This window comes from Taurulus bubalis (assembly GCF_910589615.1).
Source record: "Taurulus bubalis genome assembly, chromosome: 11".
Taxonomy (NCBI): domain Eukaryota; kingdom Metazoa; phylum Chordata; class Actinopteri; order Perciformes; family Cottidae; genus Taurulus; species Taurulus bubalis.
Window position 1 is genome coordinate 2,939,886 of NC_136599.1, and position 24,880 is coordinate 2,964,765.

The window sequence follows — 24,880 nt, forward strand, 5'->3', positions numbered from 1 at the left end:
GTGAGCGAAGCAACGAACCTGAAACCTGTTTTGCACTGAAACCCCGGAATAGGAAACATTTATGAAACACTTTGAAAAGCCACCGGTCAGAAGCTGAAATAACACACGGAGATAAAACTCACCAGCCAGCTCACCGCCAACCCTCTCAATGAGAAGCAGGTACAGCTTCTGGATGAGGGAATGGACGGGCCGCCAATTTAAGAAACTGCAGGGGCCTCCTCCATCCCCCGATTTACACTTTTGAGGCTTATATTCATGATAGTAATATGAATCAAATTTGGCATCTTTACATACATATATTATCCACATACATGCAAGCCAACGTCTACATGGAATCCCTGACATCTGATATATGCACATTGTTCAAAAAAGCCAGTGGAGGTGACCCGGCAGGAATGGCTTGTGACTCAGAATGTACATCCAGGTACTTGCAGTGTTTGGTTCCTCGAGGAGAACCGAATAGAACAAAAAAAAAGAGACATCAGAATCAGATTTTCACAGTTATGTTTTCCTGGTTTTGTACGTCCGTCTTTGCCCAGAAGTTCAGCCCGGCCAGCACATGACTGGAGGCCAAGTCTTTGATATGTATGCTCTTTTAATGGCACCCTGCATATTGGTATTAAAAAAATTAAAAAACCAGTGAACGAAACATTTTGGCTTTGACGGTGAGCGTTAAAGGTGACGGTAACCTTTGGTTCCAGCATGAAAACTTGCATTTCACGTGATCCGTTTTGCTGCTTGTCCATCTCTTTTTTCCCTCCTAAATCGTGTGTAGTAGCCAACACATGAAACCAGCAACGTCTTTCACAGATCAGAGTACAAGTACAATCACAAAGTTTAGTTTTTTCCCCTTGGAAAACCATTGTACCATGCACAGTTAGGAGGCGACTAATCGCCCTGGAGGCCACGGAGCGAGAGCCAGCTAGGAGCCGCTACCCGGTACATCCATGCAGTGTGCAATAGTCGTTAGAAACAAAGATGAGACCAGTACAACAACTTGAGGATAGCTGTTGGATATAAACGTCAGGGAAAAGGCAGTTTTTTTTCCCCTCTTTGAATGGTGTTTGAGTCTCAGTTAGCCTCAGATTAAGAGTCCACACTGAGCGTCTCAGCTCATGTTATTAAAAAACGCTCACGGCTCTAGGTCTGCTTGATTTGATTGGACAATGAAATAACAATGAATGCTCCATTGCTTTTATTATCTCTGCAAGGATGATCCTGCAATCGGTCGTGTGTGTGTGTGCGTGCATCTCAGTGTCTGTCCACGGCTGATCTCACAATCTGCTGTAGCGAACGGCATAATGTATTTTCGGGTGGCCGGTTACGGCTGCATGCTCAAGGACCTGTTGTGGTTGCGGTGAGTCACACTTTCTCAAAAACAGCTTTTATTGCCGTTTGTATTGTGTTGCACTTTTAACTGACTACCGGCGGACTCCCGCTAGTGCTAACACCGTGGAATAACACATTATTTAATGGGACATTGGCATCACTATCTCCGCCAGGAGACATGTGTTTGGTTGCATGTGTGTGTGAGAGTGTGCACCTTTGTGTCTGTCCACAGCTAATCTGGCATTCTGCTCCAGCGAACTGCCTAATACATTTTGGGAGGCCGGTTACAGCTACATGCTCAAGGACCTGTTGTGGTTGCGGTGACTCACATGTTCTCAAAAACACCTTATATCACCTGTTTTATAAAAGCCGCTGACTGTCCCCCGGCCGCTACTCTGCACCCAGAGATAGTGAGGCGAAAACAGTGAGCACGGCTAACGACTAACGGCTAACGGCTAACGGAACTACCAGTGCTGTTACTATTACTGAGCCTCCTGAGTTTAATTTAGTTCATGGCAAGATTTCATGAAATGTCTCGTACTTGTATTTCCTGCATGCATCGTCGCTTGTATTTTTAGTTTGAATAACGTGTTCTATTTTTACGATAGGTGTCTAGAATGTAGGGGGGTTAGCCTCCTGCTGGTCAATCAATACAGCAGTACTCGTTACATGACGGAGATCTGCAACTCTACTCTAAGAATTGTGGTGTTTTTTGGATAACCATTAAAAGACATGAATGGCTTTGGTCCAGATTGTGGTTAAGTGAGCTCGCGGTAAAGTTTTTCAGGGATTATCCCATATTCAGGGTTATAAAAAACTAAAATCAATGGGATGCATAGGGGGTGGCGGGTCGCTCTATTTAGTGGTGAGATGAATAAATACGAAGCTAGTATCACCTCATGATTTATATGCCTCCTTTGCAGGAGGTAGCGTGCCCGTTATTCAGACGTATTCACAAATACCAAGTGGTTACGTTGCTTAACTTTAACCATAGTCATTCAGTACCGTAATTACCAGATTAATTGCAGAAAGCGAAAATTCTAAAACATTGGCGTAAAAAAATAAACGTAAGCATTAACTAAAAAAGGTCTTACCCCCGAGGCTGAAGCCCCAGTGGTCTATTAGTTCAGGTGGTTGAAGGGGTTTGGTATCAATTATCTCCAAGAAGCAGCCGCTGTGCGCCGACGTGGGAGCAGTAATTTGAGGAGGAAACGCTGACGTGGTTGTTCTGCATTACTTCAAGCAAATTATTTCCACGAGGAAGCGACAGTGAGGAATCCGCTTTGATGGTCAGGTACGGTGCGAGAAACAGCAAAGAACTGCACATTTTCCCACCACGCCGTGGAAAGTCACGCTCGTCAACCACAACATGCGCTCCGGCTGAGCTAATTAATCTTGTCCACGGCAGCTCTTTCTGTACTTCCATGTGTGTGGCACATGCTGCCGGAGGGCGAACGTACAAACACCGCGGTTAAGCTCGACTGTGCTAGCTGGGCTTTTTTTTTTTTTCTGGAACAACGTTGGCAGGCGCTGAAGCAAAGCCTCATGTCTCTCATGTTACATCCGTCTATTGAACAACGGGCCCTCTTTCTTTCCAAGAGGAGCACCCGAAGGCAAGTGGCTCATGTCCATGCATGGACATGAAGTTAATCCATCCTATTATAGTTTTAATGGCTTTTGGAACTCGTTCAACTTGCCCGTTTTTCGTATTTTTTGTTGCTGTTTGTGTGTCACACGACTGACAGAATGTGCTGACACTCCGTTAGCTTCATGTTAGCTTCACTCAGGAGCTGCACACTCGTACTGCTTGCTATTAAAGCACACACACACACACACACACACACACACACACACACACACACTAAAGAGTAGTTTGGTACAGGATGCAAGCGTGACCTTTGAAACAAGGCTGAACTTATTTCAAACCAAAAATAAATGGTAAATTAAATCTTCACATGATTTCTGTCCTCTGCAGTTGAGGATCAGTATTTTTAAAGATGCACTTTATGCACTTAAAGACAGTTTAGCCAGATAATCTGTCTAAATTGTCTGTTTCTTGTCCTCCTTGCTGTCAAGAGATTGTCACAATGTTTCCAGATCCCAAAAAGGTCTTTGTTGAGCAAATTTGTCAAACTCACAACCAGATCTATGAAAATATGTCTCAAATTATATATAAACAGAATTCATCTGTTTATATATAATATAACTTTCCGCTCATTTTGGACCTGATCTTCCTCCCGGAAATGTATGAACACATCTTTTCTCGTAGAGTGTGTATAAGACTATAAGACACTTTATTTTATTAAAGCATTCTAAATAAATATAATATTTCTGTTCAACAAAAAGTAACATGACTTCATGTATATTTACCCTGATCAGTGTATTCGTTGTGTGTTTTTGTCTGGATGTCAAGCGAATTTTAGCCGAGAGGTCTCCACATAGCACGTTGAGGGAGAATAGAGCTGATTGAGTGTTATAGATCCAGTTAACCTGCCAGTTATCCCCCGTGCCCTTTGCATTTAACACCGCTGATTAGACACAATTGACATTGACAGCAGCTCTTTGCAGCAGTAGATCACCCTTGTTAGACTAATAGGATGTCCATGTTATGTAAAGGTATCCATGTTGGCTGTTCGGCTCGCTTTTCCTTCTTTATCGGCTTCTAACTTTGTGGTCTCTTCTTTTTTTGGCAGTATATGGCACATATTTGAGGCATGAGAGAACTTTGACCTGAAAAGTTATAACATACATATATATATATATATATATATATATATATATATCTTTCCTTTAACCCTCTGAACCCCAAAACCCGCCGGCGGGAGTGAAAGGCATGTTTTATCCTGAAACAATCAACAAAACTACGGTGTTTATCGGAGCCAGAAACTGTAAAGAAAAATATTTGTTATCTTTTTCCGACGGTCCTTAAACACATCATGTGCAAATAAAGCAGCCAAAACGAAGCTTAAAATTGTGATATTTCATCAAAAATATTCTATTCTACGTGTCTCGTTTTAAATTCTTGTCCTGAATAATTGTTTTGCTTTAACCAGATTCTATTAAAAACGTAACCAGGAAGCCATGACTGACGGTCATGTGACCAAAAGTGAATAGTTCAATAAGTATAGCATGTATAGTCTCCATTTTTTCCACATCGGTAAAACTTGTGGAGAAATGTCAGATGTAGATCTTTTTTCTTCAATTTTATATATTATAAAAAAAATTCAACTTGTGTTTTTTCTTCTTATTTGTGGTGTATAGCATTATAACCTTGTTTAAGTTCTCTCTGCTTCCAGCCTCGGTTGTGCTGTTTCCATTGAGCTGCATAGACTTTTATCTATTGCACTGAGAAACGAGGAGCAAAAAAACCGCCCCCAAAACTGCATGGGATTCAGAGGGTTAATCAATATTTATCTTTTGCAATTAAGCATCTTTCAACCTTCATTTTTTGCCGTCTTTTTCTTCATCACTCGTATTTTTTCTTTCCCCCCTCCCACTGTCTGGCAGGTTTGTTCCTCTACAGGAAGTCGCTCTGCATCTCATTGGACAGCTGACTGACAGCCACCTCCCTGTGTGTTGATCCTCTCAGTATCATGGCAGTCCGCTGGGGGCTGTTCTGCGTAAAGTTCTCCGTGGTTCCGCTGACTCTCTCCGGGCAGGGACAGTGTCTGCAGGCCTCGTGGTTCTCCGGCAGCCCGTTGGACAACTTGGTGGAGTTGCACTCGTCGTTGTGATGCGGTTGCCCGCAGGTTCCCTTCTGTGCCGGACACAGACACCCGCAGAACGTCCTCCGGCACAGGGCCACGTCCCGGCACAGGAACTTGCGGAAGTTTGGCTTGAAGGCCAGATAGACGATCGGGTTGTAGAGGGTGGAGGACTTGGCGAAGATGGCTGCCAGAGCAAAAGCCATGGGGGGTACATTGGTTGGGTTCCCAAACGCCGCCCACATGGACACGATCGCGTAGGGACTCCACGCCGTCAGGAAGCCGATGCAAACCGCCACGGAGAGCTGAAAAGAGGACACAACGTATCACGTGAACACAATTTATTTTAGGTCCGTATGGTCAACTCGTTGTCACTACGAAGGCGTCAAATAATGCAGCTCGGTCAGCGACCACCGACAAACGTTTAGCACCCTCCTAACGGGCAGAGCAACTGACCTTTGTCCTTGATCAGTTTTGGCAAGAACAGGAGATTCATAGTAGTCTTTCATTGGAGTCAAGACATAGGAGTCTTTCGTTGTAGACTCAGAGGATAAAGACATAGGAGTCTTTAGTTGGAGTCTTCGGGGGTGGCTGAGTATAATATTGCTCTGTGAATATGTGCACCTTCCATCACGCCAGACAACACATCTACCCCTGCTGCTCTCTCCTCTGCTTTCTCTTTCATCCACACACCTTGGCCCACTGGTTGGGGTGGTGGCACAGGTCATCTCCCCCAAATGGAGTTTTTCTCCCTACCCGCATCAACAAGAACCACACTTAGTTATAACATGACAAAACAATCCATGATAAAAACAGCACCATAGACACATCAACACAACACCACCGCAGATGAAAAAACACAAAAAGCACTTCACTCACCAGATGCTGTTCACTTAAAGACATTTGAAAGTCCATCAGCCTCTCCTTGTTAACAAAAGGTACAGCGACGCGGTTGTACAGTTTATCGGTGCGCTTCAGTTCTGCTCGACAGCGACAGTCGACGCCGGGGTCATCGCCGCAAACATGCGTTGTCACCAAATCCGCCACCAAGTCCGCTTCTCCTCCTCCTTCAGCCACCGAGCGCCAAAACAAGCAAAACACTAAACATGTCACAACTTCTCTCGCTTCAGCCCGAACCCTTCCAGCTCCCACTAAGCTCCGCCCTGTCACGCGTCCACGCCATTTCACAGGCGCTGCACGTCAACGAATACGCCCAGCTTGTCAAACTAAACATCTGATTTGCTGAAGACCATGACAATCAATGAAAACGTCCAGAAAAAAAAAATCAGACAAAAAAAATCAGATTGGATGAAAAACTCAGCTACAGCGAAAGCAGTGCTGCAGGCTGAAGGCAGAGCAACAGAGGAAGACAGGAGCTGTGCAATGAGAAAATAAGCTGATGGGGAAAAATAATTATAATACATGTAGTGTATTTGTGAAAAACAATAAAATTATAAAATAGCTATAACTTTGTGATTCTGTTTAGGCCAGCAGTGAAGGCTTAGCAGGCCTTGACGGCCACCAGTGTTAGTGACCTTGAATAAAGAAAGTAGCACTTTAAGTACGCTTAAGTCCGCTGTTTGTGACTCGTGCAAAACTAAAAGTACAGTTGACATGTTGTCCCTTGAGTCATCAGTCAAGTCAACGTCAACCACGTTTTTTTTCCCCCCTGATTTGGTTTTGTTGCCTAAACCTAACTAAGCATTTTACCTTTACGTAGCTGAGTTGTTTCCTTTGAAGGAGAAACTTTATTTAAAACCGGTTGCATGTAACGAGCTGGAACCTTCACCTTGACGATGAGCGCGTGTGCGTTGGTGCTCTTGTTCTGCGGGGACATGTGCTGCTGCACGGCCTGGCGGGAGCCGCGCACCGTCAGCAGGATGAAGGTGTAGGAGAGGAAGATGACGCTGCACGGCACGATGTAGCAGAAGAAGAAGAGGCACATGATGTAGCTCATGGCCACCGGGTCCTGGCTCGGGGCGTCCCAGTTGATGCAGCACGCCGTGCCGTACGGCTCGGCGCCGTACTCGCCCCAACCCGACAGCGGGCCCACGGCGAACACCCCGGCGTAGCACCAGACCCCGGCCACCAGGAGGCAGGCGTGGCAGAAGGAGAACTTGTTGCCTGAGGGGGGGAGGTGGGGTGGGGAGAGAGAGGAGGGAGAGTTTTGGGGGAGTGATTACCGACAGATGAGGAAACAGAGGAAGGACAAGAAACAACGGCAGAGCTACAAATATGCTCCCTGAAGCATATTAAGACCGGGTACCTGATGCTGATCATAGGCAACGAGGAGGAGGAGGAGGAGGAAGAGGAAGAGGAGGAGGAGGAAGAGGAGGGGGAGGACAGGAGGAGGAGGACAAGAAGAGAAGGGGGAGAAAGTGGGATGATACTGTACAATAAGTAATGAACAACCTGAGGACGTTTCCACAGGATGGATCTGTGTCTTCGACAAGGAGAGTGAAGATGAGAGGAAAATATGTCTGGGTTATAATTATTGCTATAAGTTCAATAACTTTTATAGCAATTGTGGAAACAGACATCAGTTCACTATTGTCAGCTTCCGCCAATATTTATTACTTTCACTCAATAACTTACTCAATAATGATATTGTTTTTTAAATATAATAACTTGCTATTTACCATGGAGTTAGGTATTAATACAAAATATATTAATATTTAACTATATTATTCTCATCAACTTAATTTTAAAACGTGGGAGAAAAGTACTTTTTGTTTTCTTACAAAAAAATTGCCGGCACGAATCCTGCCGCTCACGCATCGCTCATCTTCCACAGGCGGCCATCTTGACAGCTGTGAGGACGAACAATAGCCACGTTTGTCGTTGACGTTCATAATGATAATTATAAAGGGACGGGGCTGTCAGTGTTGACGACTTGGAGGCTTCTATTCGAGTACTTTCTGTTTAGTTTTTTGCAATTAAACTGCAGATTCAACTTTATTCTCTGCACAGAGTACGAGGGAAACGGAGTGCAGCTTTAGTATCGGACCAGAAGTGCAAAAAGAAGCAGTAAAAGTGCAATGTGATATATGATAAATAATAGATGTATACTAATCAATTATAAAAGAAAAACCACAGGGCTTGCATGGTATTCGTACTAAAACGTAGCTCATGGTATCATGTTAGCGTAGCACGATTAGCGGTGGATCACCGAATTCACACTCGTCTGTGTGAATTCGGGGATCCGTGGCGAGCGCTGGACTGTCGACTGTGATTGATTTCCACGAGGGCTTCTTCACTGGGCGGAGAACAAATGGAGCCTCATCCGTGACACCGCACAGCCTCTTCAGCTGCACGTCAGCCGCGGTTACCCTTCAAGACGAGGTGAGGGGTGGTGATTAAGCCACCGCATTGAGAGATGGGCAGTCCTTCTCCGATCAAGCTCTCCAGCTCCCGGAGCGAGAACGTGAAAGGTTTAACCTGAGCTCCTGTTTCTTTTTGTCACAGAGAGCTGAGCTCCATTACCAACAAAAGCCTCCAAAGACGCGCTCCTACATCCTAAACAGGGACGGTTCAAACATTTTGTCTCCTGAAGCCGATTCCGGTACGCGTGATGGATTGCGGTCATGCCGACTGCCGATCGGATACCACCTGTGTTTGTTCAGCGAGGTTCGGAAGAATACAAAAATAGTTGCTATTAATAGTGAGGAGGGAGTGTGGGTGGGAAGGGGCATGTTTTGGTTGAACGTTTGCCTATTTAATTGATTTGTTTCCATGCAGTACATCCAGCTGCAGACTTCCCCATCTCACACTCTGATAACACGTCAGTGAATCCGTTAGCTACTTCGCTAGATAGCTTGCTAATTAATTTAGTTTGATATAAAATAGAAATGAGAAGCTACAGCAGTTTTGGTTTTCTTAAAAATGACAAAAACAACTGTGAGGAATGCCGTTAAAGTACCGGACCGATGAGCGATGAGCAGTATTTGTTGCGGTTCCTTTTAAATTAACCCAAATTGCGAGAGATGTTAAAGCTCTGTCTGCGATTGAGGTTAAGACAGAGAGCCCATCGTAGTTCTGCAAAGCAATTTCCCTCTTCCTTCTCTGCTCTTTTTGAGACACTCTCTTGAGATACTGACGCTCTTATTTTGGGGATTGGGGACGAGTTTGAGTCGCTGACTTGGATCCAGCGCTCACCGGTTCTTGAGCTGTAAATTACATCGAAACAGGAAGCACCGGATCTGAGCCGTTAGCCGCCAGATCGCCAAATTGGGGCTTTATCTGCCGAGGGGTTCGTTAACAACGGCAACACGAGCTCCAGCCGTGCTACATCTCTAATAAAACACGGGAAGGGAGAAGCACTCTCCGTCACGCTCACAGCTCTCCCACCAGAGTTTATTCCACCACTCCTACCTCGGAGCACGTTCGTCGGCTGGAGGACATTTCAGCAGGATTATAAGGGAAGCGTTCAATTATCGTCCGTGTTCACCACGGGGACACTCACGGCCTCAGCTATGAAATTGGTTGAGGGTAGTTTTGCCACGAGGGTTTGTAGGAATGTATTTAACAAAATGCACGTGTTTGGTATTCTCAAAGAAAGGGACAATATATTTGCTGAATTTCTTCCAAAAATGCATGTATTTGGTCACATTTAGAGTATCCATATGTTTTCAATAACACATGCAAAACGTGTATCCTTTCCAAATGGCTGGTTTACCCATTTAAGATAATACAAGATGAATCTTTTCCTGCAAAATGCTGCTCCTCCCATGATTTATGGATAAAGTCAATTGTAAATTGAGTTGTGATGGTTTGTCAGTGTATATATATACATAGAGAGAGAGGAAGTCAGTCTGGTAGATTTCAAGCTTCCCACCCTCTGCAGATCTTGTTTCTTCTCCTCATTTTGTATCTCTAATATTCAGACTCACATGAAAAAGTCCTCAAGGAGAACTGTTTTAAGAAGCAACGCGGTTTATTAAGTTGGACTGGAAGTCTTTGTAGAAATAGTTTGCCGTCTCATCAGTTCTCTGAAACTGTTGACTACACGCTCTACATAATAATCCCAGCAGGATCTCTTTTTACTACGTCAGTTTTTTTATTAACACGTTTCCCCCTTTTTTCACAGCAGCATAGCAGCTATTTCATATTTCTACAAAAAATGTGAGTTTCTCATTCTGATTTCAGTGAGTCACAACATTCACACGTCTCTTCAATCCAATGACACCAGTTTATTGTCCTTTGAAACCTGATACCGTTGCCCATGTTGACTATAATATGATAGGCGCTCCATAATAACTCCACACAAGGAAACTCATCATGAATGTTATCATGTTTTTACTCTCCACCTCCTCCCAGTAACCCAATGCTGGTGTTACGCCATCAGCGCAGGTCCTACACCACTTGTTTATGCAAAGCACTCCATGGAGTATGCAGCATTTCCTCTCCTGACCACCAGGGGGCGACTCCTCTGGTTGTATAGAAGTCTATGCTTCATTTGTTAATGCTGCATTCTCTCTCCTGACCACCAAGGGACAACTCCTCTGGTTGTATAGAAGTCTATGCTTCATTTGTTAAAGCTGCATTCTCTCTCCTGACCACCAAGGGACAACTCCTCTGGTTGTATAGAAGTCTATGCTTCATGTGTTAAAGCTGCATTCTCTCTCCTGACCACCAAGGGACAACTCCTCTGGTTGTATAGAAGACTATGCTTCATTTGTTAATGCTGCATTCTCTCTCCTGACCACCAAGGGACAACTCCTCTGGTTGTATAGAAGTCTATGCTTCATGTGTTAAAGCTGCATTCTCTCTCCTGACCACCAAGGGACAACTCCTCTGGTTGTATAGAAGACTATGCTTCATTTGTTAATGCTGCATTCTCTCTCCTGACCACCAGGGGGAGACTCCTCTGGTTGTATAGAAGTCTATGCTTTATGTGTTAAAGCTGCATTCTCTCTCCTGACCACCATGGGGAGACTCCTCTGGTTGTATAGAAGTATATTCTTCATGTGTTAAAGCTGCATTCTCTCTCCTGACCACAAGGGGGCGACTCCTCTGGTTGTATAGAAGTCTATATAAATGACTCTACTTCTCTTGATGTATTCCCTCAGTAAACATTGTAAACATGAGTTTATGTCTCAATCTCTAGTTTCAAGTCTTCTTCAATACAGCATGATGTTCATTTAGTAAATTATGGTCATTTAGAGTCAAACAGACCATAAAGCAGGGGATGATTTAGGGGCGGGGCTACAAGATGATTGACTTCTGATTGCAAAAATACAAAATGGAGACCGGCTAAAACAAAGATGGGGAGATGCCAAGCCTTCCAAACGGCAGTCCACAAACCAATCCAGTCTCAGTGGGACTGACCTCCAGGGGTCAAGTGCTTTCCATTTCCAGTCAAGTTGCCGTGTTCTTGGCCTCTACAGTCTGAGGTCAGTTGTATGCGTCATTCTTCTCATTTATAAACATGGCCAATTAGATAGAAGACATAAAAGTGGAGCCAAGTGTCTCCTTCTCAAACTGCAAGTCATCGCTCTGCAGTCTAATGGCCGCCTCGTCCGCCCTCTGATGAACGCGTTACACTTTCACACATCTCAGGACTCTTAAACCACACTGTGCTCGGTCTGTTTCATTTCGAATATCAGAAGCAGCGCCCAAAAATGGCCTCACAACGACATCTCCACGGACGGATAGACGGAATCGAGGTCTGATATACGTGAAGGATCACAAGGTCACTTCAAGCTCGAGCACAACAAATATGAATAAATTGTGTTGGACTCCTGACTGTGCGGACCTTCGTTGGTGTGTTTCGTCCCCATTCAGCACATTCTGATGCTTTGGAGGACGTTGCAGAGCTCTAGTGGATGCATGCATCGTCTGAGTTATTAATAACGTGGGACCTTAACCTGCGCTGGCTCTCAAATAACCCCGACATGCCTCTTGTTTCAGCTGCACTGCACCTTCAAATGGCAGGAACTGCAAACTGTCCTCAAACTAGGGTCCACGGGAAGATTGTAGAGCTTCGTTAGCCGATGGTTGTGTTGTCGTTTCTGCTGTGCTGATTGTGTTCTTGTGAATGTCTCTTAAACTTAATGAAACCGCCTGACAAAATAAAGATTAAATAAGAAAAACACCCACATGTAATTGTATCCTAGTCGTGCAGACGCTAGTTTAGAAACAAGAGGGTCTGTACGCTGCTCACATTCGTACAAGGCTCCTTGCAGGAAAGTCTCCGGGAGGCGTAATTATTTATCCTCATTTGCATTTTGAGACACTTGTATTTAAAGGGCTTGAAGCCTCTTGTTGTTGTTTTTTTACAATCTGCATTATAGATTGCGTTCCTCTGGGAGACAGAAACGGTAAAAACACAGCCTTGACTTTAATTACTCCGTTTCCATCAGCAGCGATCGTTGAACCTGCTGGAGTCCGGATCAGAATCTGCTGGCCGCTGCACAAATGGTTCTGACCCCCCGTGAAGTCGGATGTTGACAGATGAAAACCCAAATTGGTTCGAGGCTCATTTCCGCCGCAATCCAGGCAGAGAACCCCGACCACGGATCTGGAGGTCCTGATCCTTATCTGGACCGCTGAGTAAGATCTATTCCATCTCCAGCTGCTGCTACTATTCAATTCAATTTCAATTCAGTTTATTTTATATAGCCCAACATCACAAATACAAGTTTGCCTCGGAGGGCTTTACATTACATTTAAATAAAACATGTACTAGCTATGCATTAAGTGGGTAAAAAAAAAAATGCAATCAACGCAATTTCCCCCAAGGAGATACACACAATGTTAATCCTGGCAGATGAATAAAAACAGCATACTTGGTCGCGCCTTTCCGATTTTCCGACTGATCTGAAAATGCAAATGCACTTTTTAAATTTAGTCCTGCAAACAGTGAGACGGCATTGAAACGTAATTGCAACTTCTCTGTTTTCACATTTTAAATGAAAATGCAATATTTTCCACAATAAAACAGGACTAATCTTTGAAAAAATGCAACGTGAAATGTCTCTTCCCTTTTCTTTGGAATATTGTCAACGAAATGCACACAGTAGTAGCGAAAATACAATGTGTGTGGACTCATACTTGGCCAATACAGATGATTCTGAATACACATTCTGACCCCGATGATGCATATGTAAGTTGGAAATTAAAACGCTATCACTAGATTACATTTTTATCTTAGTTTTGTCCACCAAAGGCTTCGATACTCTTTCTGGGTTTTCTTCCTTGACCAAATATGATCCATCTTCTTTTGTTTGTAAGAACGCTTTGTTCAGGAATATTTTAGCTGGCGTGTCATGCATTATGAATCGCATACACACAGCGTGTGTGAGATTGGCTTCATGGTGTGAACCCCTGCTGTGTGTGTGAGCCGTGTAACCGGATCACTTTCCTGGATTCTGCTCTCCAGGATGCGGATTCCTGGAGTGCGTCCGTGCATCCGTTCACAGAATGAGTGGAGAGTTTGCATGCATCCCATACTTCACGTTTCCTAATTCATTATAATTATTATAATGCTGTGACGAATCCCATTTACACAGAAAGACAAACATGTAAATTGTTTTTTTGATGATTACATTGGAAGTGAAAAAATTGTAAATAGCTAACTGGAATTTCTGCACGAAGACACACTAATCTTTTGTTTTCTAATACCGTATTAAAAATAACTAAATCAGCTCCTTGAAGAGATTTAGACCCAGATAATCAAATGAAACATTCAAGTTCTGCCCGAAGAGTTCTCAGCTCTTAATGTGCAGAGAGAGGAGTTCATGAGTGGGAACGAAACCGCCTGAAAACTGCTCTCAGACGTCCATCGCTGTGAAAGCGGCCATGAGTAAGAGCAGCGGCGTCATGGAGACTCAACACTCCATCGATATGTTAAGAATCAGGAAGTCACACATTTTGTCAATCAAAATAAGAAATGAATAATAATGAAATAAAAAGCAATCCGAAAAGTCATTAACCTTTTTAGCCCCGCGGCGCCCATTATTGGACAATGAAATTAAGAAATAAGTCAAGTGACGTTTCCTAAAGGATCTCCGGAACCACAACGTTGATTAAATTCATTTAAATTGCTGAAATACGGTAAAGCCTTGTGGGAAGAGTTATAGCCGAAAAGAACAAATTAAACTTACCGTTAAGTTTATGTAATTCCATAAACCCTGTAACCTCGCCGTCATTTCCGGGTGGCGAACATAACGTTTCACTAGATCGGCAATAAGTACACTTTACAAAGTCGGATTTCAATAGAAGACACGTCTTTGTATGAATCTAACAAAGTCTGATGGATCCTTGTGTGTAGTATATTAGTACCTGCAAGATCCAAATGCAGCCGGACTGTCCCCCCCTACTCTCCTTCGACATTTTCGACTCTGCAAACTTCCGTGATCGTGGGAGGTTTCTTTGAGCGCGTCACGCGTCTTAAGCGGTAATTTATGCAAATCTTGCTCATATCATGCTAGATGTTCATAGTTAATACCCACTGCACTGTTGTTGTCGTTGATTGTTGATTGTTGTTTGTCTCGTCTAACGTCTCATGTCTAATGTTTGCACCTTCCGCCTAGAAAAAAAATCCTTGTTTGTGTAAACATTCCTGGCAAATAAACGGTTTCTGATTCTGATTCTAATCAAAATATGTTATTAAATGATTATTTTTGAAAATATCAATTTTTTTCACCAATAAATTCTGAAAAGAATGATGAAAATAACACAAGTGTTAGAACTCATTTGGGCTTCATACGACTACTTGAACAGACCTCACTACGACCTCTAGAAGGGCGTCTCCCCCTTAGGTGGCGGGGCCGGGCTCCAAAGGTTTTAATGGCCTTGAATAGTCAGAATTTATATTTTATATACATCTACAGGGTATGCATGTTAGCATAAAGATATATATATATATAGATAACACTTCCATTTGGAGTAGATGGTTTCCAATAACTCCAAAGCAAAGTCCAATTTTGAGAGAAAAGATCGATGCGATCAACTCCAAAATGTACAAAATGTTTTTCTCCAACAGAATATTCTGCTTCTTTCTATATTTACTATTTATTGGCGTTTAGTCTTTCAAAAACAACATTTCACTGCAGAAAACTGCTTGCTTTTAGATAACAATGCTGCTGCTTTTGAAGGGAATGGAGGGAAGAAACTTGGTTTAATTCACACCAAAAGAAATGAGTGAAATGTGAAGGCACTAGGGCCCTAAAGGTCTATTTGTGGGCCCTCGGGCCCTAAAGGTCTATTTGTGGGCACTAGGGCCCTAAAAATCTATTTGTGGGCCCTCGGGCCCTAAACGTCTATTTGTGGGCACTAGGGCCCTAAAGGTCTATTTGTGGGCCCTAGGGCCCTAAAGGTCTATTTGTGGGCCCTAGGGCCCTAAACGTCTATTTGTGGGCACTAGGGCCCTAAAGGTCTATTTGTGGGCCCTAGGGCCCTAAAGGTCTATTTGTGGGCCCTCATTAAAACAAACGTCTCACTTTTAAATTCACCAGTAAACATTGAGCGTGGTGGATGTGAAGCAACGACATGCAGCCTGGATGATGGACTTTTCTAAAGGTAAAGACCTTGCAGGGGAGTAGATCATTAAAGTGGAGGGGAGTGCATTAAAGCACCTTGTAAACATCTCCTTATTTATAAACCCTGCTGTTAACATTATTGCAGCGCGGCCACTTTTACTTACTTAAGGTTGCTTCAATAATGTTTCTCTCTTCAGGTTCACGTATTTTTTAGCTTCGGGGCGAGAGCTTTTAATTTGATTGAAATGGTCTTTTTGTTAATCAGTTAATGCATTTCCTTTAGTGCCTTCCTTTGCTTTGAAACAGGACAACGTTTGACCGACAGCGACTGAGACTTCGTTCATTATAGTCAGTACCGGGCCAGTGCCAGGCCAGTGCCGGGTCAGTACCGGGCCAGTGCCGGGTCAGCGACCCCGGCTGGCTGTCTTACCGTAGTTCGGGCAGCAGACCTTCAGCCAGCAGACGCTGGACAGAACCGTGAGGTTGGTCAGGCTGCACAGGCCGAACAGAACGCCACAGAAGGCGTAGGCGAAGCAGGTCGTCTTATTGAACAGCCACCTGGAGGGAGAGAGGGAGGGAGGGAAAGAGGGAGGGAGAAAGAGAGAGGGAGGGAGGGAGGGAGAGAGAGAGGGTGAGAGAGAGGGAGGGAGGGAGGAAGAGAGAGAGGAAGAGAGAGAGGAACACAATGTCAACATCTGTTACTTGCTGTTTTCTTTCTGCAGAATCCTTTTGGTGAATTTCTCCCAGGAGATGAAACAGGTGATAGATTCCTCCCCCCCTCCTCCCCCAGGTCCTACGTGACCTCACACTGATGCATTTTGACCCAATCCCGGCACAATGTGACCGCTATCAGCCGCTCCTGCTCGGGGGAATCCCAGTGAGACTTCAAAAGAATCCACCATAGCGTCTCGTCCTTTTTATTCACTCATCTGTGTAATCGAGGATGTGAGTTGGGTGTTGAAAGGGAAAGAGGAGCACAATTAAATTAGAGGCCCAGAAGCAATGGCCTTTTCCTCCCTTTTCTAATCCTTTATACACCGTTCTAGAAAACAGCCAATTATGGCAGAAATCGTTTTTTTTAACAATAAAAGTAGTTGTTTGCCTCTGCCAACCGGCAGTTAACATCCATATCTGTCCACAAAAAAAGGCATCACTTCTTAATTTTTATCTGCGTGAAATTGTCATCATTGTCATAATGAGGACTTAACTTATGAGTCACGATTCCGTGGATGTTTGTGCTAAAATTGAAGTCATTTGCTCGAGGCGTCCATGGACGGAAACCCAGAATAATGCCTCTTACCTCGGCATGAAAAAAATAAAATTCGACCTTGTTATTGCACTATCCTTACATAGTCATATTATCCTTACTTATAATCATATGCAGTTCCCTTGACGGAGAGCTGAATAAAGAACGTTGTATTTGCTTCTTTAGAGCACCGTCCTTTGCTGTCTCATTAGGAGAATATTTAATGCAACTTCATTACTGTAAGAGAGGAGGTGGAAGCACAAGACGACGGCTGGTCTCAACAAGCTTTAAGGTTCCTTATGAAGCCTGAGCGGACAAACGCAGGGAAACCCATCGCTGCTTTTCCAGCTTAAAGCCGCTATAATGTTTATTTTTATAATAATGATGTATTCAACTACATATATATGGGGTTCTTGTAGTGACGAACCTTAAGATATTACCTGACTGCAGCTTGCCTCGGCTTCACGGAGCTTTATCGCGGGTTTCAGCTACGACGTAGCCGTTTTTGATTGACTCCATCAGCTCTCATAGCCTGTTTTAGCTGTTTTTAAACCGTATGTGCTAAACCAGCACTTTTAGCAACAAGTTGGTAAATCAAACCCGCTCTCACCAAGTTGTGTAAGAATAACACAACAGTTTTTAAGTTATTTTGTGCGGAATATGAATGTTTTTCCTGCTTTTTTTGCGTGTCATTTGTTGCCACCATGTAGCCTGTACTGACTGCGATGTAAACCTATTTACGTGAAAGTGACGTAGGATCAAATGTGCCAGAGAATTCTTATCGCTTTGTTCTTTTTAAGTCAAAGTCAGTTTTATTGTCACTTCTTCCATTTGCGCAAACATACAGAACTACTGTTCTGACATAAAGTGAATAGTGCAAAAACAGTTAAAAACGTAAAAAATAGACAACATATAACATATAAATAACATATAAACATAGTGCAAAAACAGTTAAAAAAGTTAAGTTACGCTTGGGACATTTTTTACATGTTTTCCTGCTTTGTTGTTTCCGTATGTATTATATTTAGTTCACATTCTTATTATGGTCGTTATCGCAATATTACAATAAATGACACGTGAAAACCCTAAAACGCCTAACACTGTGCTATTTATACACCTTCCCATGAGATCGGGTTTTGTAAACAGGATTTTGACCAATGAAGAGGACACGTCATCTTCAGGTGTGTACATTAAACATTAATTATATATTTTATCTCCATAAAAGACTAAAGACTGAAGGCGGTTGCAAATATCTCCTCATGTTCCCCATTATTTCTATTTCAATTCTGGTGGAGAAAAAACGAAATTTAGATTGAATGATAGAACAACCTCCATTTGCATATCTGATGTATACGGTACACCTAAAATCTCCAGAAACAACGTTGCCTAGATGGTCTCCTCTTGGTTCTCTAAGCATTCCCTTCCTTCCCTTTTAGTCTCTCCACCACCTTTTCTTCGTCCCTCAGGAAAACCTTTGGTTGTGAAGGTGACATGGTGGCTGAAAGGAGAGCCAGTGGGAGTAATGGGATTTGGAGCATCCACTCACATGTGAGTGAAGGCTGATGGGATGGCCAGCGGGAACAGAGACATGGTCATGCCCAGGTCGCTGATGGCCAGGTTGACCACGAAGAACTCTGCCGGCTTCAGGGAGGACTTCTTCCTGTAGGCCACGAACAGCAGGATGCCATTGCCCAGCACCGACAGCACACCTGGGGGACAGAGGCAGGAAGTACTGGGTTGTGGGATGTGATCACACATCCACACAAAGAGAGGCTGTGAACCCAGAAATCACTCACCAAAAATGATGTAGATCGTTCCCATGAGGAAGTCATGCTCCTTCGATATTCTGGACACGAGCAGAAATGTTTCAGAGGCATTTCCCATCTTGAACAAAAGATCCACAAATAGACAAAGGGGGAAAAGAAGAGAGAGAGAAAAAACATCGTTAAAATGTTATTTCTTTTTTACTTCAAGAAAGAAATTAAGCAAAACATTGTTCTTTATCGACACAGACATCATCTGTAACTCCTTTTACCAAAACCAAGTTGTGATAATAAACACGGGTCGTCTCTGCGTGGAGGGGATCATGTGTTTGGTTGTGTGCGTGAGTGTGTGTGTGTGTGTGTGTGTGTGTCTGTCCACAGCTAATCTCGCACACTGCTGGACCCAACAGCTGAATATTTCTTGTGCACATGTATGACTGTTTGCTAAACGTCCTCTCGTGGTTGTCGTTTATTATTAAGCATAAGCAGAGAAACTACGCTGATGGAGTCCACCCCAAAATCATAGACCGTCATCTTCAAAGCAGCCAATGTTGGACAGGCAGACATCAAGGGGCTTTTTGGGGAATATTTTTCAAACACAAATATGGCGAGAAGCCAAAACCTAATGATGAAAGTTGAATATGCTGCACGGTGAATCTGCAGCTGGCGGGACTTTGACAGTCTAACAAACGACTTCAGAGAAAAACCTCCTTCATATGTCACAACAGAAGCATCAGATTAAGGAAACACATTTTATTGAATTTATTTTACGCCGTCTCCTCACTGTATTCACCACGGATTAAGAAGCATTTCTGTGGCTCCATTTGTGGTTTTTGCAGGCATTAAATCAAACATGACAGCAGTGGTTGTTGCAGACAAAACCTGCTGGAGATCTGCAGCTTTTCTTTCGTTAGCACCGTTAAATACGGAAAAAACGACATTGCATCCCAGCACTCCCTCTGTCACTTGATCCCTCGCCAATTTAGTTCAGTGATGCTACGTTCACAGCAAAAGCATTTAGATTGCATGCAAAGTCAATGCACAGACGGGAATGGTTGCAAACAACACGAATTTCCACCGGGCGTCGCGAATAACGCAAATGGCACAACGTGAAAAATTTGCGTGACGCTGAGTATAAACTACGGATAATATTATGACGCAGAAACAAGGGCGTTTGATGTTCCGACATCTGTGGAATTTCCACAACAAGTATAAAGCAGAACCAGTGGTTATTTCAATGGTGGATGGCGGAAATGGTAACTGTTTTTACAGAGATAAGCCACAGAGATAAGCCACGCCCCCTTTCCGGCGCGAATGAAGCGAATGACGCAAATTAACCACATATAGTCGAGCGAGTAAACTCAACGCAAAAATTCTCAGCGCTTTTGGTGTGCTTCCCTTTCTCTAAACTGGAAGCTACAGACAGTCGTATCGAGGGTTAACCAGAACCCTTCACTTCCACCTCGGTCCTTAGCATGCGCAGCACGACCCGCTGCACACACAGCATCTACCGGGCCGAGGACGTCTGTATTTGATTCTTTATTACGGCTGGAGATAACCGACAATGTATTCGTGAGCCTTTCTGTTTGCTGAGGGACTTAACCAAAGAGAGAAAGAGATGCGTGGAATCACCCGGGGTTAAGAGTGCAGCTGCTTGTGGCTAAATCCCTATTTTACATAAACGCAGGAGATTACCTTCAGAGAGAAGCAGAGGTGAGGGAATTCTGATTTAAATGTTGTTCTACGCGGACATGCTATTAGAATGAAATGTGGCGTCTGTGCATGTAGGAGGCATCTTCTCCATCATGCATACTAATCATATCGATCATTGTGTTTTATGCACTGCATGTGTTGTAACTGCCGTTAATTCTGGTCACATGACATATTGTACTTCTGTCCATCCTGATGGAGGGATCCTCCTCTGTTTCTGCCTGAGGTTTATTCCCTTTTTCTCGCCTTAAAGGTTTTTTTTGGTCTGAGGATGTCGTGTGTGTGCAGTGAAAATATGTGATTTTGGGCGATACAAAATAAATTGAATTAAATTGTGCATGAGGCGCACCATGCCAGCAGATGCAACCCTGCACAGGTTTGTGTGCAAAAGTACTTTTATTTGTGTACAAGTACGTTGTGTAAGCATGTGTGTGTTTACTTGTTGCTGTGTGTGTGTGTGTGTGTGTGTGTGTGTGTGTGTGTGTGTGTGTGTGTGTGTGTGTGTGTGTGTGTGTGTGAGTGTGTGTGTGTGTGTGTGTGTGTTTGTGTGTGTGTGTGTGTGTGTGTGAAAGTGCCCCAGAGAATGTCTCGTCATGTGATGCTTCATAGGTTTAGACTTTTTCCCCGTTTTTTGAAATGTTCCCACAGATGTTCAGCGGGGTCTTGTGACTGGAGAGGACCGGTGGTTTGATGCTCTGTGGAGCTCCAGAGGTCAAACCAACAACACCAGATAACTTCCACCAATATGCCTGAAGGTGACACACGAATACAAAGACTACACAAGTACACGAGTACAAGTAGTATAACAGGGTCAGTCTTAGGAATGAGGCAGACAAGAAGAACATGAACACACCAGTTTATCGCTGATTGACATTTAACATTTAATTAATAATAGATAATTGAAAATATATATAGACATAAACCAAGTGAGGGTGCTGGGAGGTAATGAACTGGTGTGAACTCGGTGATGGAAGAAGTGCAGCATTTACATCATGTGCTTCAGTAAAAGTACCACACTTTAAAAAGTAGTAAAAATGTATTTAAAGAATCAAAAGTTAAAGTAAGTTCATGCAAAAAGACCTCTGTGTTATATCATTATGTCATTGAATCATGATGATTTAACACTGAGTTTATATACTCAGTGTATACTTTTGGGTAGTTAAATCTATTTAACACACATTTGTATTATAATAATATCCATAATATCAAATTATGTAAACTGGTATTTGGTTTATGTGTCAAATCTTAATCTGAAAAGTAACTAGTGTCTATCTCTGTAAAATACACGTAGTCTCCTCTGGAAATATAGCAATAAAATAAAATGTAGTGAGCTGCACGGCGTTTTTTTAAGGGGGGATTTCCATAAACTGAAAAAAATAAAATCATCAACGCCTCCTGACGGCATTAAACGGAAATAAACCCTTTAAATATAGACGCCATAAAACTGAATAACGCGTTGCCCTCAAACGTGGAGCTGGTGATACGTGTGATGCATATTTACGAGATCGAAGGTTTGCACAAACCGCCGCCCTGTGTGCTCGGCGCCGGCCGCCTCGGGCTCGTCTCCGTTGCTCGGGGCCTGCAGTGGGTTTTATTGCCGTCGACGCCTCTAAAGCTCTTGTGACTACAGGGTCGCCTCATGTCCGTGTGGACGAAGACCTCACAAAGCAAACAAACGCCGCACTTCCAACGGGCCGATGTCTCGTGGAGGCTGAGGGTCCGTCCGACTGGTTTTGGTTTACAACCTCAGGCTGAATTTACTGAATTTTACTCGTCGTGAGTCTAAAACTTCACATCGCGGTCGGACTATCGGCTAATCTCCTCTAAACTTTCCCCAAATTCTAAAAACCACACATCTAACACATCAGCAGCCGATGCAACCTAATGCGTCTTCTTGGAAATACGATGTGTAAGCTTCCTGGATCTACAATAGCTTCTTTAAATCTTTCCATACATGCGTTTACTGATGGGAATTGCATTCCACACTGAGACATCTTTCTTCTTATTACCTATTGTTTTCCTTTCTTTTGAAACATGAACTTTATCCAGCGTATCTTGCTTATGTTGCATGGAGGTAAATTGTGAAAACAAGACCACCATTGATGCACAGATTTGCCGGTGCGCTGCAATAACATTGTCAGATTCATGATTCATGATGGACAGATGGACAAAAGAATGCCGCAGGACCAAACGTATTGTCTTAACAACACAGAGTTGCACAATGAAAGGAAGTTTGAAGCCCCAAGAAAAAGCTTTATCATGGTGGAGGGAGGATAAATTTAGGATTATCACAGCCTGAGCCAGAAAAGGTTTCATAAACCCCGTCCCCTCACACACACACACACAAACACACACACACACACACACACCAAAGGCAACACTACTGTTTAGAAGTCTATGCTTAAACCTGCATTCTCTCTCCTGACCACCAGGGGGCGACTCCTCTGTTTGTATAGAAGTCTATGCTTCATATGTTAAAGCTGCATTCTCTCTCCTGACCACCAGAGGCTGACTCCTCTGTTTGTATAGAAGTCTATGCTTCATATGTTAAAGCTGCATTCTCTCTCCTGACCTCCTCTGGTTGTATAGAAGTATATGCTTCATATGTTAAAGCTGCATTCTCCCTCCTGACCTCGTCTGGTTGTATAGAAGTCTATGCTTCACGTGTTAAAGCTGCATTCTCTCTCCTGACCAGCAGAGGGCGACTCCTCTGGTTGTATAGAAGTCTATACAAATGACTCTACTTCTCTTGATTTATCCCCTCAGTAAACATTGTAAACATGAGTTTATGTCTCAATCTCTAGTTTGAGGGGGGGGCAACACTTCTGGTTGTATAGAAGTCTATGCTTCATGTGTTCGAGCTGCATTCTCTCTCCTGACCACCATGGGGTGACTCCTCTGGTTGTATAGAAGTGTATATAAATGACTCTACTTCTCTTGATGTATTCCCTCAGTAAACAATATAAACATGAGTTTATGTCTCAATCTCTAGTTTCAAGTCTTCTTCAATACAGCATGATGTTCATTTAGTAAATTATGGTCATTTAGAGTCAAACAGACCATAAAGCAGCTGCTTTAGGGCAGAGACCATGAACCAATGAGTGACGCCCCGGTGACTACATCCACTTCTTAAACACAGTTTATGTGTTTAAGAAGTAAAAGTGACCATCAGTCTGAAGTTGAATGGTGGAATTGGGGCTAATCATTGTAGAAGATGTCTGTGACAACTTATGCCTCGCTGTGGTATACACACACACACACACACACACACACACACACACACACACGCAGAACAGCAAGGAGAAGGAGAGTTATTGAGGAGAGCGAAGGAGTCGGAGACCGTTGCAAAAACGAATGGGAGGCTGGAACGAATCGGGAGGACGAGTGAAGGATGAGGGAGATCCTGTAAGTGGAAATGACGGAGAGACGGGACAGACAGTTAAATTTCAGTGACGCTGGTAACACACACTTATCATTGAATAACCTCGTGAAATGACAAGTAATTGAGAGAGCGGGATCCAACCGAGAGTATATTATCTTCTTAGCCTTTTTGGGGACTATATTTATGAATATATATTCACAGAAAGATGTGTTTCCCCGACTGATCTTCTATTCCTGCCGCCTCCTTTTGTCCTCCTCCTCCTCTTCTACTTTTCCGTGTTTACGGAGCTTATTTCAAAGGACAGCGAGCAGACAATTAAACCGGAACCCACATTTATATTTTCTACAGAACTCAAGGTCGTGAGTGGTGGTGTTTGGCAGCATTTATGGACTCACAGACATGATTGGGGCTAATAAAAAAGATAACGATCTGGGTAGCTGGCTTGTCACAGCAATTCAGATCACTGTACATTTTGCTCTATTGAGATCTATTCAGATTAAGAAATCACATTTAAATGAGCTGACTGCTACATGAACAACACCAATACTGTCCTAGAAAATAAAGACATTTACTGAATGAACTAATGTGTTCTCAAGTGTCTTATTTAACTAATTCAATTGAACCCACGCATCATATGACATTCATTACGCTCTTTTTGTAAAGCTCTGGTCAGCCATAAACAAGGTTAGCAGTATATATATAGCACACACACACACACACACACACACACACACACACACAGCTGGGACTAAGTAACAAGTCTCAAGTATTTGCCCTCAAGTCCTAAATTGTCAAATCTTACGGGCTGTTCACAAAATGTAATCCTGTGTTGCATCACTTTTGTGTTGTCGACTGCATCGTTTGTTGTTAACTACTCACCAGCTAGCTAACCAGCTAGCTAACTAGCTGGTTAGCTAGCTGGTGAGTAGTTATGGGGCAGTAGTCTCCTAGTGAGGAGGAGTCAAGCAGAGCATGCCACCGGTCCCCTCATGGGCTCATTTTTCTGGAGCGAGCGTGGAATTAGCGCTGTAGCTAGCTGACTAGCTACCCGCTTTGTTGGTTAAATGTCACAACATTACTTCATCTCACAGGGTGTCACGTTGTGATGAAGCACATCGCAATCACCAGATAGATGACGACCTTGTTCGGATCATTTTTGGTGTCGCTAGTTTAGCATGAAAGAATGGCGGGATTAGCAAGCTAGCTAAGTAGCTAACCGCCCACTACTCAGCTCTCTGAGTCCACCATGCTTTCATGCTACACAG

General features: G+C 43.4%; 1 protein-coding gene across 1 annotated transcript; it reads right to left on the minus strand.

Annotated features, from left to right (window-relative positions):
* Positions 1-4,846: 4,846 nt before the first annotated feature.
* On the minus strand, positions 4,847-18,644 carry opn7b (opsin 7, group member b; the record flags this gene model as incomplete). The annotated part of the gene is made up of 5 exons (XM_079226856.1): positions 4,847-5,338; positions 6,823-7,157; positions 15,945-16,072; positions 18,307-18,469; positions 18,557-18,644. The coding sequence occupies 5 exons, from the start codon at positions 18,642-18,644 to the stop codon at positions 4,847-4,849; spliced, it is 1,206 nt and encodes a 401-aa protein (XP_079082982.1).
* Positions 18,645-24,880: the final 6,236 nt, after the last annotated feature.